We start from the raw sequence: 16,442 nt of genomic DNA on the forward strand, positions 1-16,442 counted from the left end.
TGTCCCTAACACTGCTCTACTCCAGGCTCTGTTGATGGATTAGGTGTCCCTAACACTGTTATACTCCAGGCTCTGTTGATGGATTAGGTGTCCCTAACACTGCTCTACTCCAGGTTAATGCTCTGTTGATGGATTAGGTGTCCCTAACACTGCTATACTGTACATGCATGGACACTATACATAGGTAGGTACTGTGTGGGTTTACAGACTGGGACTCCTATTCACCCACAGCACACGGTTGTTCCTTCCTGCCTTTTGCATCAGAGTTCTGGGGGACCTCTGAAATAAGGTTAGATGAGAGACCATTCACTGTTAACCTTGTCTACTCACCTAATAATATACGGTGTCTCAGCCCCAGAGGTGTGTGGTCTCCTCCAGTGTCTCAGCCCCAGAGGTGTGTGGTCTTCTCCAGTGTCTCAGCCCCAGAGGTGTGTGGTCTTCTCCAGTGTCTCAGCCCCAGAGGCGTGTTGTCTTCTCCAGTGTCTCAGCCCCAGAGGTGTGTGGTCTCCTCCAGTGTCTCAGCCCCAGAGGTGTGTTATCTTCTCCAGTGTCTCAGCCCCAGAGGCGTGTGGTCTTCTCCAGTGTCTCAGCCCCAGAGGTGTGTGGTCTTCTCCAGTGTCTCAGCCCCAGAGGTGTGGTGTCTTCTCCAGTGTCTCAGCCCCAGAGGTGTGGTGTCTCCTACAGTGTCTCAGCCCCAGAGGTGTGTGGTCTTCTCCAGTGTCTCAGCCCCAGAGGTGTGTGGTCTTCTCCAGACTCTCAGCTCCAGAGGTGTGTGGTCTTCTCCAGTGTCTCAGCCCCAGAGGTGTGGTGTCTCCTCCAGTGTCTCAGCCCCAGAGGTGTGTGGTCTCTTCCAGTGTCTCAGCCCCAGAGGTGTGTGGTCTTCTCCAGTGTCTCAGCCCCAGAGGTGTGTGGTCTCCTCCAGTGTCTCAGCCCCAGAGGTGTGTGGTCTTCTCCAGTGTCTCAGCCCCAGAGGTGTGTGGTCTTCAGTGTCTCAGCCCCAGAGGTGTGGTGTCTTCTCCAGTGTCTCAGCCCCAGAGGTGTGTGGTCTTCTCCAGTGTCTCAGCCCCAGAGGCGTGTTGTCTTCTTCAGGCTCTCAACCCCAGAGGTGTGTGGTCTCCTCCAGTGTCTCAGCCCCAGAGGTGTGTGGTCTTCTCCAGTGTCTCAGCCCCAGAGGTGTGTGGTCTTCTCCAGTGTCTCAGCCCCAGAGGTGTGTGGTCTCCTCCAGTGTCTCAGCCCCAGAGGTGTGTGGTCTTCTACAGTGTCTCAGCCCCAGAGGTGTGTTGTCTTCTACAGTGTCTCAGCCCCAGAGGTGTGTGGTCTCCTCCAGTGTCTCAGCCCCAGAGGTGTGTGGTCTTCTCCAGTGTCTCAGCCCCAGAGGTGTGTGGTCTCCTCCAGACTCTCAGCCCCAGAGGTGTGTTGTCTTCTACAGTGTGTCAGTCCCAGAGGTGTGTTGTCTTCTCCAGTGTCTCAGCCCCAGAGGTGTGTTGTCTTCTTCAGGCTCTCAGCCCCAGAGGTGTGTTGTCTTCTCCAGTGTCTCAGCCCCAGAAGTGTGTGGTTTCCTCCAGTGTCTCAGCCCCAGATGTGTGTGGTCTTCTCCAGTGTCTCAGCCCCAGAGGTGTGTGGTCTCCTCCAGTGTCTCAGCCCCAGAGGTGTGTGGTCTCCTCCAGTGTCTCAGCCCCAGAGGTGTGTGGTCTCCTCCAGTGTCTCAGCCCCAGAGGTGTGTGGTCTCCTCCAGTGTCTCAGCCCCAGAGGTGTGTGGTCTCCTCCAGTGTCTCAGCCCCAGAGGTGTGTGGTCTTCTCCAGTGTCTCAGCCCCAGAGGTGTGTGGTCTCCTCCAGTGTCTCAGCCCCAGAGGTGTGTGGTCTCCTCCAGTGTCTCAGCCCCAGAGGTGTGTGGTCTCCTCCAGTGTCTCAGCCCCAGAGGTGTGTGGTCTCCTCCAGTGTCTCAGCCCCAGAGGTGTGTGGTCTTCTACAGTGTCTCAGCCCCAGAGGTGTGTTGTCTTCTACAGTGTCTCAGCCCCAGAGGTGTGTGGTCTCCTCCAGTGTCTCAGCCCCAGAGGTGTGTGGTCTTCTCCAGTGTCTCAGCCCCAGAGGTGTGTGGTCTCCTCCAGACTCTCAGCCCCAGAGGTGTGTTGTCTTCTACAGTGTGTCAGTCCCAGAGGTGTGTTGTCTTCTCCAGTGTCTCAGCCCCAGAGGTGTGTTGTCTTCTTCAGGCTCTCAGCCCCAGAGGTGTGTTGTCTTCTCCAGTGTCTCAGCCCCAGAAGTGTGTGGTCTCCTCCAGTGTCTCAGCCCCAGATGTGTGTGGTCTTCTCCAGTGTCTCAGCCCCAGAGGTGTGTGGTCTCCTCCAGTGTCTCAGCCCCAGAGGTGTGTGGTCTCCTCCAGTGTCTCAGCCCCAGAGGTGTGTGGTCTCCTCCAGTGTCTCAGCCCCAGAGGTGTGTGGTCTCCTCCAGTGTCTCAGCCCCAGAGGTGTGTGGTCTCCTCCAGTGTCTCAGCCCCAGAGGTGTGTGGTCTTCTCCAGTGTCTCAGCCCCAGAGGTGTGTTGTCTTCTCCAGTGTCTCAGCCCCAGAGGTGTGTGGTCTTCTACAGTGTCTCAGTCCCAGAGGTGTGTGGTCTTCTCCAGTGTCTCAGCCCCAGAGGTGTGTGGTCTCCTCCAGTGTGTGTTGAAAGCTTGTAAATAGTAACTGCTGAAACGTGGAATAGTGTCCCGTATCACTTGTGACCTTAGATGGGAATATTCCAAAATAAAAATAAAATAAATAAATAAAAATATGACTAAACAAATATATGTGTCTATGTCAAAGTGAGACGGACGTTACAGGACGAAGAAGAGAGTGAAGAGGAAGACGAGTTTGAAGATGGTGGTGTAGGAGAGTGAAGAGAACAGGACGAGGATGAGGATGAGCAGAATGATGGGTTGAAACATCTAGGTGGGATTAATAAGGACGGCAAAGGAGGACGAGTCAGGAAAACAGAATGGTAGAAAGACAGGAAGAGAGAACAGATTAAAAGCAGGTTAAACAATACTGACATTCACACCAAATAGAGGCCTGTCCTACAGTAGATGTAATACTGACATTCAGACCAAATAGAGGCCTGTCCTACAGTAGATACTGACATTCACACCAAATAGAGGCCTGTCCCACAGTAGATGTAATACTGACATTCAGACCAAATAGAGGCCTGTCCTACAGTATATGTAATACTGACATTCAGACCAAATAGAGGCCTGTCTTACAGTAGATGTAATACTGACATTCCGACCAAATAGAGGCCTGTCCCACAGTAGATGTAATACTGACATTCACACCAAATAGAGGCCTGTCCTACAGTAGATGTAATACTGACATTCAGACCAAATAGAGGCCTGTCCTACAGTAGATGTAATACTGACATTCAGACCAAATAGAGGCCTGTCCTACAGTAGATACTGACATGTCCACAATGCATACTAAACAATGGAACTATTACCGGCCAACGGAAACCCTGGTGTGCTTCTAACTCTGTTCAACTTACAGACAGTGGTTCCTCCTCCTCTTTGTCCTCTGGCTTGGGAACATCCAGTCTGTCTATAAAACCCTGCAGCTCCTTCCTGAAGGCCTTCATCTGAGCGGTGATCCTGTACAACAACTCGTGCTCCCGGACGGTGCTCCCTTCCTCCTCGTAAAGCTCCCCGTTGGAGACCATATAGACCCGGGCCTCGGCCATGATGGTGCCGGTGTCTGCTATCAGCCTGTCGACGGTCCGGCCCAGCCGCTCTGCTTCTATACGGATGTCTACCATCTGCTGCCGGTCCTTCAGGCTGCGGGGGAGGAAACGGCCCTCGGGGGAGTAGAGGGTGCGGGTTGGGGTCAGGCACCGGATGTTACGCACCTGGATTGGTAGGGAGACGGGATAACCTTAGCGTGTATTTAATACACAAAGCATTATGGGTCACTGTGGCGGTACACGACGCTGTATCACCTCGTCCGAGTCGCTCTCCCCTCCGATGGGACCTTCTCGTTTACGGTGGGGTGGGAAGCGCGATGAGGTGGAGGCGTCATCTCCTCCGTCACTCTCTGCGTCACTTTCCCGGGGGCTGGCCCTGATGCCCAGGTGTGACGCCAGGTCGTAGCGCTGCATGTTGGACAGCAGGACCCGGTTCTCGTACTGCATCTGCATCACCTGTAGAGGTAAGGAGACAGAATAGCATTATGTTAGCGTCAGAGATGATTAGCATTATGTTAGCAACAGAGAGGATTAGCATTATGTTAGCATCAGAGATGATTAGCATTATGTTAGCATCAGAGATGATTAGCATTATGTTAGCGTCAGAGATGGATAGCATTATGTTAGCTTCAGAGATGGATAGCTTTATGTTAGCTTCAGAGATGGATAGCATTATGTTAGCGTCAGAGATGGATAGCATTATGTTAGCGTCAGAGATGGATAGCTTTATGTTAGCGTCAGAGATGGATAGCATTATGTTAGCGTCAGAGATGGATAGCATTATGTAAGCGTCAGAGACAGGATAGCATTATGTTAGCTTCAGAGATGGAAACCATTATGTTAGTGTCAGAGATTATTAGCATTATGTTAGCATCAGAGATGGATAGCATTATGTTAGCGTCAGAGATGGATAGCATTATGTTAGCATCAACTGTCAGCTTCATTTCATGTCAATCAATTCAGGAAAGTCAACTGAAATTCCACTTCCAATGTGTTCTCACAGAGAAGCATGGAGGGAAATTGGAATTCCAGGTAATGACATGAATGGAAGAAATTAAAATGGAAGTGACCGCTAGAAACCCCCACAGAGCATCGTGGGTAGTGTAGTCCATCACGCTGCCTCACCTTGCCACTCAGCTCGTTGATCTGCAGCCTGGCAGCCTTTAGCTCCTCCTGCAGGACCTCCACCTTGGCCCGGTCTGCAGCCGCCCCGGCGCCACCTCCTCCACCCCCGGCGCCGTGCCTGGAGCCCTCCTTGTACTTCAGCTTGTTCAGCTCCCCCGTCACCTAAAAGACAGATTTAGTAGTGGGGGGGGGGGGGGGGGGGGGAGTTCTGCCCTCAACTACGCTGAGTAAAACTACCTTAGCTTAAATCAGGCCTTCTCCTAGGAGATACATGGTAAACCTTATGAGACCAGGTGTCCTTCCCATAGGAGATACATGGTAAACCTTATGAGACCAGGTGTCCTTCCCCTAGGAGATACATGGTAAACCTTATGAGACCAGGTGTCCTTCCTCTAGGAGGTACATGGTAAACCTTATGAGACCAGGTGTCCTTCCCCCAGGAGATACATGGTAAACATTATGAGACCAGGTGTCCTTCCTCTAGGATATACATGGTAAACCTTATGAGACCAGGTGTCCTTCCCATAGGAGGTACATGGTAAACCTTATGAGACCAGGTGTCCTTCCTCTAGGAGATACATGGTAAACATTATGAGACCAGGTGTCCTTCCCCTAGGAGATACATGGTAAATCTTATGAGACCAGGTGTCCTTCCCCTAGGAGGTACATGGTAAACCTTATGAGACCAGGGGTCCTTCCCCCAGGAGATACATGATAAACATTATGAGACCAGGTGTCCTTCCCCTAGGAGATACATGGTAAACCTTATGAGACCAGGTGTCCTTCCCCTAGGAGGTACATGGTAAACCTTATGAGACCAGGGGTCCTTCCCCCAGGAGATACATGATAAACATTATGAGACCAGGTGTCCTTCCTCTAGGAGGTACATGGTAAACCTTATGAGACCAGGTGTCCTTCCCCTAGGAGATACATGGTAAACCTTATGAGACCAGGTGTCCTTCCTCTAGGAGATACATGGTAAACCTTATGAGACCAGGTGTCCTTCCCCCAGGAGATACATGGTAAACCTTATGAGACCAGGTGTCCTTCCCCCAAGAGGTACATGGTAAACCTTATGAGACCAGGTGTCCTTCCCCCAAGAGGTACATGGTAAACCTTATGAGACCAGGTGTCCTTCCCCCAAGAGGTACATGGTAAACCTTATGAGACCAGGTGTCCTTCCCCCAAGAGGTACATGGTAAACCTTATGAGACCAGGTGTCCTTCCCCTAGGAGATGCATGGTAAACCTTATGAGACCAGGTGTCCTTCCTCTAGGAGGTACATGGTAAACCTTATGAGACCAGGTGTCCTTCCCCCAGGAGATACATGATAAACATTACGAGACCAGGTGTCCTTCCCCTAGGAGATACATGGTAAACCTTATGAGACCAGGTGTCCTTCCCCTAGGAGGTACATGGTAAACCTTATGAGACCAGGGGTCCTTCCCCCAGGAGATACATGATAAACATTATGAGACCAGGTGTCCTTCCTCTAGGAGGTACATGGTAAACCTTATGAGACCAGGTGTCCTTCCCCTAGGAGATACATGGTAAACCTTATGAGACCAGGTGTCCTTCCTCTAGGAGATACATGGTAAACCTTATGAGACCAGGTGTCCTTCCCCCAGGAGGTACATGGTAAACCTTATGAGACCAGGTGTCCTTCCCCCAAGAGGTACATGGTAAACCTTATGAGACCAGGTGTCCTTCCCCCAAGAGGTACATGGTAAACCTTATGAGACCAGGTGTCCTTCCCCCAAGAGGTACATGGTAAACCTTATGAGACCAGGTGTCCTTCCCCCAAGAGGTACATGGTAAACCTTACGAGACCAGGTGTCCTTCCCCCAAGAGGTACATGGTAAACCTTATGAGACCAGGTGTCCTTCCCCCAAGAGGTACATGGTAAACCTTATGAGACCAGGTGTCCTTCCTCTAGGAGGTACATGGTAAACCTTATGAGACCAGGTGTCCTTCCCCCAGGAGGTACATGGTAAACCTTATGAGACCAGGTGTCCTTCCCCCAGGAGATACATGGTAAACCTTATGAGACCAGGTGTCCTTCCCATAGGAGGTACATGGTAAACCTTATGAGACCAGGTGTCCTTCCCCCAGGAGGTACATGGTAAACCTTATGAGACCAGGTGTCCTTCCCCCAGGAGGTACATGGTAAACCTTATGAGACCAGGTGTCCTTCCCCCAGGAGATACATGGTAAACATTATGAGACCAGGTGTCCTTCCCCCAGGAGATACATGGTAAACATTATGAGACCAGGTGTCCTTCCCCCAGGAGATACATGGTAAACCTTATGAGACCAGGTGTCCTTCCCCCAGGAGATACATGGTAAACCTTATGAGTGGCCATTTGACCTGACGATACGTTGCTACGAGGGGGTGTTGAGAGAGAGAGCTAAATGTGATCAGTAACGACAAATACTCTACTATATGACTCACACGTAGAATGTAAACACCTGCTTTCCAAATGGCACCCTAATTCCCTATATAGCACACTAGTTTCAACCAAAGCCCTTTGGTCCCGGATCTAAAGTAGTGCACTATATAGGGAATAGGGTGCAATTTGGGACTAACACTGTTGTTCTCCTCTACATCCTGAAGTAGTGAGTAGTGCACTATATAAGGAATAGGGTGCAATTTGGGACTAACACTGTTGTTCTCCTCTACATCCTGCAGTAGTAAGTAGTGCACTATATAGGGAATAGGGTGCCATTTGGGAGCCACCTTGTTGTTGTCCTCCTCTGCGTCCTGTAGGTTCCTCCTAAGTAGCTCTGCCTCGTCCTCCACCAGCTGTAGCTGCTGTCTCAGCTCCCTGAGTTCCTCTCCCTGCTCCCTGCTGCAGCCATGCTCAGCCGAGCCTCCTGCCACCTCATCCCTGGCAATGCATCAATCAACACGTAAATCAATCAATACATCAATCAATGCATCAATAAACACGTCAATCAACACATCAATCAATCAATACATCAATCAACACATCAATCAATACATCAATCAATACATCAATCAACACATCAATCAATACATCAATCAACACATCAATCAATACATCAATCAACACATCAATCAATACATCAATCAATCAATACATAAATCAATACATACATCAATCAATACAGAAATCAATACAGCAATCAATCAATACATCAATCAACACATCAATCAATAAATATATCAATACATCAATCAATCAACACATCAATCAACACATCAATCAATACATCAATCAATCAACACATCAATCAACACATCAATCAATACATCAATCAATACATCAATCAATACATCAATCAATCAACACATCAATCAATACATCAATCAATCAACACATCAATCAATACATCAATCAATCAACACATCAATCAATACATAAATCAATACATCAATCAATCAACACATCAATCAATAAATATATCAATCAATTATTCAATCAATACATCAATCAATACATCAATCAACACATCAATCAATACATCAATCAATACATCAATCAATCAACATATCAATCAACACATCAATCAATACATTAATCAATACATCAATCAACCAATAAATCAATCAATTCATCAATCACTCAATACATCAATAAATACATTGATCAATCAATACATAAATCTATGCATCAATCAATCAAATGTATCTTGTTTATTTACAAAGACATGGAGATCTGAGAGGATTTGATTGGTATAAGCAAGATGGTGAAACTTCTATCTAGGCTATCAGAGAGCAGGGTGGAGCTACTACCATATTGCTGACACCTGTCAAATCCTCTCAGTGCATCAAGTCTATAGGGTTTAGGGTTTAGGGGTCCATTGGGCCTACCTGTCTCTCATGTCCTCCAGTTCAGCCTTCAGTCCTCTATTCTCCACCTCCAGCTCTACGATCTTCCTCCCCAGGATGTTGGCTTCCTCCTCCACCAGTCTCAGTCTCAGTTTCAGCTCTGACTCCCGGGTGGTGGCTGGTCCTCCAGCCTCTCCCTTGGGCCCAGGGCTGTCCACATCCCCGTAGAAAGAGCGGTACTTCTGCAGCTCGTGTTCCAGCCGGTCCTTCTCCTTGTCAATTTTAGCCATTTTTTTCCTCATTAAAATGGCTTCCTCCTTGATGAAGGCTAGCTGGCATTTCAGATCTTCGTTGTCCTCCTGAGGAGAGAAGAAGAATGAAGAAGATATGTTTTGGTCTTGTCTCTCATCATTATAGTTTGACGAATAACGATGATGCCGTACCTCTATTGGAGTCTGTGGAATCCTTTTCTCCTTCTGAACATCCCTGCCTCCTCTCCTCTTCAGTGACAGCTGCAGAGGATAAAGATGACATCACACCAACAGCCCACCTGTTACCTGTTGTACGTGACTGGTGGAATCTGTTGTGGACAGTTCAATGTGCTTTACAGACCTACTGTCGATCATTAAAACACAACTCTCAGAACCTCTTAACTAACAAGCTTGTGATGAGTAACCAGGACCCTGTGTTAACTCCCTGAGCTATAACGTCTTCGGCTTTAGCTCGGCAGGCTAACACAGTGTTGTGGCACACAGGAGACCTGGGTTTGAACACAGACGGTCACATGACACTGCAGAACCTTACCCTCCTTGACAGCAGGTGTCCTCATCACCCCCTTCTCCAGCTGGTTGTGCAGGGCCTGTTCGGTCACTTCCACCTAACCCTAACCCTAACCCCCCCCCCCCCCCCCCCCCCCCCACGTCCACCTCACCCCTTCCCTCCCCCTCATCACCTCCTTGGCCTTCTCCAGTTGGTTTTGCAGGGCCTGTTTGGTCACCTCCACCTCTATCAGCTTTTGCCTTAGTTTCTCGTTCTCCTCCTCCGTCTTCGTCCTTTTCTCCTCCACATTCTCCAACTCATGATGCAGACGCACTGACACATCCTTCGCTACCTAGGGGGGGGGGGGGGGTGATAGGGAGGGGCAGAGAGACAGGGAGGGAGAGGGAGAGAGACAGGGAGGTAGAGGCAGAGAGACAGGGAGGGAGAGGGAGAGAGACAGGGAGGGAGGGGAAGCGACACAGGGAGGGAGGGGGAGAGAGACAGGGAGGGAGGGGCAGAGATACAGGGAGGGAGGGGCAGAGAGACAGGGAGGGAGAGGGAAGGGGAGAGGGAGAAAGACAGGGAGGGAGAGGGAGAGGGAGAGAGACAGGGAGGGAGATGGGCCATGGTCTATTAGTATACATGGTCTATACAGAACCTTACCCTCCTTGACAGCAGGTGTCCTCATCACCCCCTTCTCCAGCTGGTTGGGCTGGGCCTGTTCGGTCCCTTCCCCCTAACCCTAACCCTAACCCACCCCCCCCCCCCCCCCCCCCACGGTCATACATGGTCTATTAGTATACATGGTCTATTAGTATACATGGTCTATTAGTATACATGGTCTATTAGTATACATGGTCTATTAGTATACATGGTCTATTAGTATACTATTAGTGTACAGTCCATTCTGAAAGTATTCTGACCACTTGACTTTTTCCACATTTTGTTACGTTACAGCCTTGTTCTAAAACTGATTAAAACATTTTTTTTACCCTCACCAATCTACACACAATACCCCATTATGACATCACAATACCCCATAATGACAAAGCAAAAACAAGTTTAAAAACCCCCAGAAATATCACATTTACATAAGTATTCAGACCATTTACTCAGTTCTTTGTTGAAGCACCTTTGGCAACGATTACAGCCTTGCTCCCCAAATACAGGTGTGCCAAGAAGACCTTGGGTATGACGCTACAAGCTTGGCACACCTGTATTTGGGGAGTTTCTCCCATTCTTCTCTGCCGATAGGGTTGGATGGGGAGCGTCGCTGCACAGCTATTTTCAGGTCTCTCCAGAGATATTCAATCGGGTTCAAGTCTGGGCTCTGGCTGGGCCACTCAAGGACATTCAGAGACTTGTCCCGAAGCCACTCCTGCATTGTCTTGGCTGTATGCTTAGGGTTGTCCTGTTGGAAGGTGAACCTTCACCCCAGTCTGAGGTCCTGAGTGCTCTGGAGCAGGTTTTCATCAAGGATCTCTCTGTACTTTGCTCCGTTCTTCTTTCCCTCGATCCTGACTAGTCTCCCAGTTCCTGCCACTGAAAAACATCCCCACAGCATGATGCTGCCACCACCATGCTTCTCCGTAGGGATGGTGCCAGGTTTCCTCCAGACGTGACACTTGGCATTCAGGCCAAGGAGTTCAATCTTAGTTTCGTCAGACCAGAGAATCTTTTTTCTCATGGTCTGAGAGTCCTTTAGGTACCTTTTGGCAATTTCTCTAAGCGGGCTGTCGTGTGCCTTTTACTGAGGAGTGGCTTCCGTCTGGCCTCTCTACCATAAAGGCCTGATTGGTGGAGTGCTGAAGAGATGATTGTCCTTCTTGATGGTCCTCCCATCTCCACAGAGGAACTCTGGAGCTCTGTCAGACTGACCATCAGTTTCTTGTTCACTTCCCTGACCAAGGCCCTTCTCCCCCTATTGCTCAGTTTGGCTGGGCGGCCAGCTCTAGGAAGAGTCTTTGTGGCTCTAAATTTCTTCCATTTAAGAATGATGGAGGCCACTGTGTTCTTGGAGACCTTCAATGGTGCAGAAATGTTTAGGTACCCTTCCCCAAGATCTGTGTCTCAACCCAATCTTGTCTCGGAGCTATATAGACAATTCCTTCGACCTCATAGCTTGGTTTTTGCTCTGACATGCACTGTCAACTGTGGGACCTTATATAGACAGGTGTGTGCCTATCCAAATGATGTCCAATCAATTGAATTTACCACAGGTGGACTCCAATCAAGTTGTAGAAACATCTCAAGGATGATCAATGGAAACAGGATGCACCTGAGCTCAATTTCGAGTCTTACAGGAAAGGGTCTGAATACTTCTGTAAATAAGGTATTTCTGTTTTTATTTTTTATAAATTTGACAGGATTTCTTAAAACCTGTTTTCGCTTTGTCATTATGGGATATTGTGATGTCATTATGGGGTATTGTGATGTCATTATGGGGTATTGTGATGTCATTACGGGGTATTGTGATGTCATTATGGGGTATTGTGATGTCATTATGGGGTATTGTGTGTAGATTGATGAGGATTTGTTTTTATTTAATCAATTTTAGAATAAGGTTGTAACGTAACAGAATGTGGAAAAGGTCAAGGGGTCTGAATACTTTCTGAATGCAATGCATATGTAACTGTATAGACACAAGCCTTTTGGGAATAGAATGGCATTTGGATCAAATCAAATTGCATTCATAAAGTCCACAGTTTACAGCAGACACAGTCTAGACAACCTATGAGATATAGAGTCTAGACAACATTACCTTATGACATATAGAGTCTAGACAACATTACCTTCAGGTCACACCTTATGACATATAGAGTCTAGACAACATTACCTTCAGGACACAAACTATAACATATAGAGTCTAGACAACATTACCTTCAGGTCAAACCCTATGACATATAGAGTCTAGACAACATTACCTTCAGGTCACACCCTATGACATATAGAGTCTAGACAACATTACCTTCAGGTCAAACCCTATGACATATAGAGTCTAGACAACATTACCTTCAGGACACACCCTATGACATATAGAGTCTAGACAACATTACCTTCAGGTCAAACCCTATGACATATAGAGTCTAGACAACATTACCTTCAGGACACACCCTATGACATATAGAGTCTAGACAACATTACCTTCATAACACACCCTATGACATATAGAGTCTAGACAACATTACCTTATGACATATAGAGTCTAGACAACATTACCTTATGACAAATAGAGTCTAGACAACATTACCTTCAGGACACAACCTATAACATATAGAGTCTAGACAACATTACCTTCAGGACACACCCTATGACATATCGAGTCTAGACAACATTACCTTCAGGTCAAACCCTATGACATATAGAGTCTAGACAACATTACCTTCAGGTCAAACCCTATGACATATAGAGTCTAGACAACATTACCTTATGACAAATAGAGTCTAGACAACATTACCTTCAGGTCACACCCTATGACATATAGAGTCTAGACAACATTACCTTGTGACATATAGAGACTAGACAACATTACCTTGTGACATATAGAGTCTAGACAACATTACCTTGTGACATATAGAGTCTAGACAACTTCAGGTATTTTAACAAGCCTAACACATTGGTAAATCTAAGCGCAGGCAGTACGTTCATTGGTGTGTTAGAGATATTTTTGCTATTTTCACGATCTCAATTATTGGCGCACTTGCTGGCTTTGGCGCGAAAGGGCTTGGTTTTGATGAATAAACAGGTTGTGGGTGTCTCGAGGCTTGGCCCCTCACTGAAATGCAATGGTTCATTGGATCAGTGTAAAACTTTGCACATACACTGCTGCCATCTAGTGGGCAAAATCTAAATTGCGCCTGTGCTGGAATAATACATTATGGGCCTTTCTCTTATATTTCAGAGATGATGGTACAAAAAAATACCAAAAAACTGTTGCTTTTTTCTTTTAATTATCTTTTACCAGATCTAATGTGTTATATTTTCCTATATTCATTTCACATTTCCACAAACTTCAAAGTGTTTCCTTTCAAATGGTATCAATAATATCCATATCCTTGCTTCAGGTCCTGAGCTACAGGAAGTTAGTTATCCTAGAGTCTAGACAGCGTTTTACCTTCAAGTCCTGCTCCAGGGCCCTCAGTAGCTCTCCGTCTACCTCTCCGGTCTGAGCGAACCGCATCCTCTTCCTCTCCGCCTTCCTCAGACGGTACTGGAGAATCCGGCAGTTCTTATTGGCTCGCTCCAGCTCGCGACGCATGTCCTGCAGCTGGCACGCGTCCTCTTCGTAGAACGTGTCTCTCATCTCGTCCATCTCCGCTCTCATCTCCTCTATCTCAGTCTAATGGGAACGAATGAGAGAGAGAGAGAAAGATGGAGAGGGACACAGCAATTAGAGGAATCAATTCAACATTATAGAGGCAACAGCAAAGACGTTATGCCCTATAGGGGCACAGGGGCACGTGCCCCTCAGATATGTGCTGTTTAAATTTGATTTTTTTAAAGTATTAATACAAATTTGTACACATTTTTTGTTAATTTTTTCTCTGTAATACAACTAGCACGTTTTATGAATAAATTTTATTTATTATTATTATTATTTATTTATCTATTTTATTTAATAATACTAGTATTTATTTATCTATTTTATTTAATAATACTAGTATTTATTTATCTATTTTATTTATTATTATTATTATTTATTTATCTATTTTATTTAATAATACTAGTATTTATTTATCTATTTTATTTATTATTATTATTATTTATTTATCTATTTTATTTATTTATTATTATTATTTATTTATCAATTTTATTTAATAATACTAGTATTTATTTATCTATTTTATTTATTATTATTATTATTTATTTATCTATTTTATTTATTTATTATTATTATTTATTTATCAATTTTATTTAATAATACTAGTATTTATTTATCTATTTTATTTATTTATTATTATTTATTTATTTATTTTATTTAGTTAGCCCAGATAGGTTCCCAATCTCCCAACCTCATAACTAGCTACCAAGGAGCCATTTTCAGGCTATATAGTTAGAGTAGCTAGCTTGTCTAACTATCTTATCTATCCTGCTGGCAAGGTTGGTAGACTTTAGAAAATCAAGCAATAACTAAATGTCCTGAATAAGACTCGTATTTTTAGTTTCTTTAGTAAAAAAGAACCACCAGTCAGGAGGATACAGACGTCTCAAGAGGTACGCTGAGATATGCAGAACAAAGACACATTTTGGACATAGAATTAAGCATAATGATTATGGCTCTAGATTGCCGGAAAAAAGCTGTTTCAGATGTTTGAAAAATGCAAAATTCTCCAATTTATGGACTGGGGCATAGCCCCTCTCCGGAACCCCCCCCCCCCCCCCCCCCCCCCCCCCCAGCCATCCTCATGTACTTTCTGCCCCTCAGATTTTGGGGGTGCATGACGCCCCTGGGCAACAGTATAAAACATAGGCTGCTAAAACATGCTGTTATTTAAACCCATACACATGTGACAGTGGCAGACATATATACATACCTTTAGTTCATCGTTTTCATCCTCCAGTTTCTCTATCTCCTCCTGAAATAGCTGGTCGGGCTCAGGTACCGGTTCGGGCTCGTTAACGATGGCCTCAGGAGAGAGATTCGCCGTTTCCGTGACCGGCTCCGGGGGAGACGGTGTCTTCGACTTCATCTTTCCTCCTCCTTTCTTTAAGCTTTTATTCAGGTGAAACTGGATCAGCTCCGACTGCAAACATCCCTCTCTCCAGAAGCCAGGGCCGCAGCCCACACTGCTCTTGCCGGAGCTCTTTTTGTTGCCGGTCGCTGTGCTGCTAGCCTCGCCTTCTCCTCCCCCTCCTCTCGGGTTATTGTTCTTCAATTTAGGAGATTTGGATGAACAAGGCTGATCAGAAACAACCCGTGTCGTATCCGCCTTCAAACACGATATATCAGTACAACGCGAGTCTTCAGACGGACTACTGCGCTCCTCTGCCGCTCCTCTGCCGCTCCCAACCGCCGCCGCCGCCCTGGTCAACGTATGGATTTCAGCACCATCGGACTGGACAGGGGCCGCGCCTGCCGCGCTTGCCGCGCCTTTAGAAGAAGAAGACAGTCTGTCTTTGCTGGTTGCCGTGGAGACCGGGGAGCTGCCGCGGTTGCCTCTCCCTCCTCCGCACTGCTTTGACGTGATGATCTTTGACGGAGTGCTGCTTTTCGGTGTCTCTTTACATCCAATGTCTTTGCCGCCAGCCGGGGAGGAAGCGCGCTGTTGCTGCTGCTTTCTGTTGCTATTGTCTAGCTGGCTGCGGGAGTCGGCAGCGCCGCCCGAGGCAGGGTTCATGGTGTCATACAGAGAGGATGGACGTTCAGTTCAATAGCCTAGTCTACATCCACATCACATCACCCAGACAGTCCCTTCCTGCGCTGTGTTCTTCTGTCTGAAAAAGAATCCAGTGAACACACCGTTATTTTAAGTACGAATGCAAAGAACAAGAAGCCGAGAAGCCGGTGGTGATTTGCTTTCACGCGTTTCTTGAAAGTAGACTCAAGTAGGCTAAACGAGAGGCCACTCTATTTTGAGAGGTGTTTAAATATAGAGCATATTTGAACTTAATATTCTATGTAAAGCGCACCTTCATAACAACACTGGCCCAATCCACCCACAATAAGGTTGCAGTAGAGGCAAACCATCTAAATCCAGCATTTGCATCTCCCAACACCATCAGACTAGGCTACTAGCCGGCACGCACGCAGGGAATGGCTACAGTAATTGGAAATCTCATCAGCCAATTAAATTGCACTAGGCTGAAGCATGTGTCCAGCCATTCTACTGTAGATCTCTCTCTCTCTATCTCTCTCTCTCTCTCTCTCTCTCTCTCTCTCTCTCTCTCTCTCTCTCTCTCTCTCTCTCTCTCTCTCTCTCTCTCTCTCTCTCTCCCTCCCTCTCCCCTTCCCCCCCCCCCCCCCCCCCCCCCTCTCTCTCGCTCTCTCTCTTTTAAAGACAGGATTCTTCGGAGCCCTGACCTCTAGAAGTAAACATCGTCGAGAGGCTCGAGGGAAAGTG

General features: G+C 46.8%; 1 protein-coding gene across 1 annotated transcript; it reads right to left on the minus strand.

Annotated features, from left to right (window-relative positions):
- Positions 1-2,603: 2,603 nt before the first annotated feature.
- Positions 2,604-15,766, minus strand: LOC139394320 (microtubule cross-linking factor 3-like). The gene is made up of 10 exons (XM_071142361.1): positions 14,916-15,766; positions 13,496-13,720; positions 9,575-9,733; positions 9,066-9,134; positions 8,665-8,981; positions 7,567-7,717; positions 4,830-4,991; positions 3,960-4,160; positions 3,513-3,869; positions 2,604-2,922 (listed from the first exon to the last, which is right to left on the minus strand). Exons 1-10 carry the CDS (start codon positions 15,717-15,719, stop codon positions 2,812-2,814), a joined length of 2,556 nt encoding a protein of 851 aa, XP_070998462.1. The 5' UTR covers positions 15,720-15,766; the 3' UTR covers positions 2,604-2,811.
- Positions 15,767-16,442: the final 676 nt, after the last annotated feature.

Source organism: Oncorhynchus clarkii, unplaced genomic scaffold (assembly GCF_045791955.1).
Source record: "Oncorhynchus clarkii lewisi isolate Uvic-CL-2024 unplaced genomic scaffold, UVic_Ocla_1.0 unplaced_contig_8524_pilon_pilon, whole genome shotgun sequence".
Taxonomy (NCBI): domain Eukaryota; kingdom Metazoa; phylum Chordata; class Actinopteri; order Salmoniformes; family Salmonidae; genus Oncorhynchus; species Oncorhynchus clarkii.

Coding starts and splice junctions, on each gene's coding strand:
- LOC139394320 (XM_071142361.1), bottom strand. CDS start 15,719: ATGAACCCTGCCTCGGGCGGCGCTGCCGACTCCCGCAGCCAGCTAGAC. Junction 13,721..14,915: donor ATGAAAACGATGAACTAAAG/GTATGTATATAT, acceptor CGTTCCCATTAG/ACTGAGATAGAGGAGATGAG. Junction 4,161..4,829: donor TCAACGAGCTGAGTGGCAAG/GTGAGGCAGCGT, acceptor TTACCTCTACAG/GTGATGCAGATGCAGTACGA.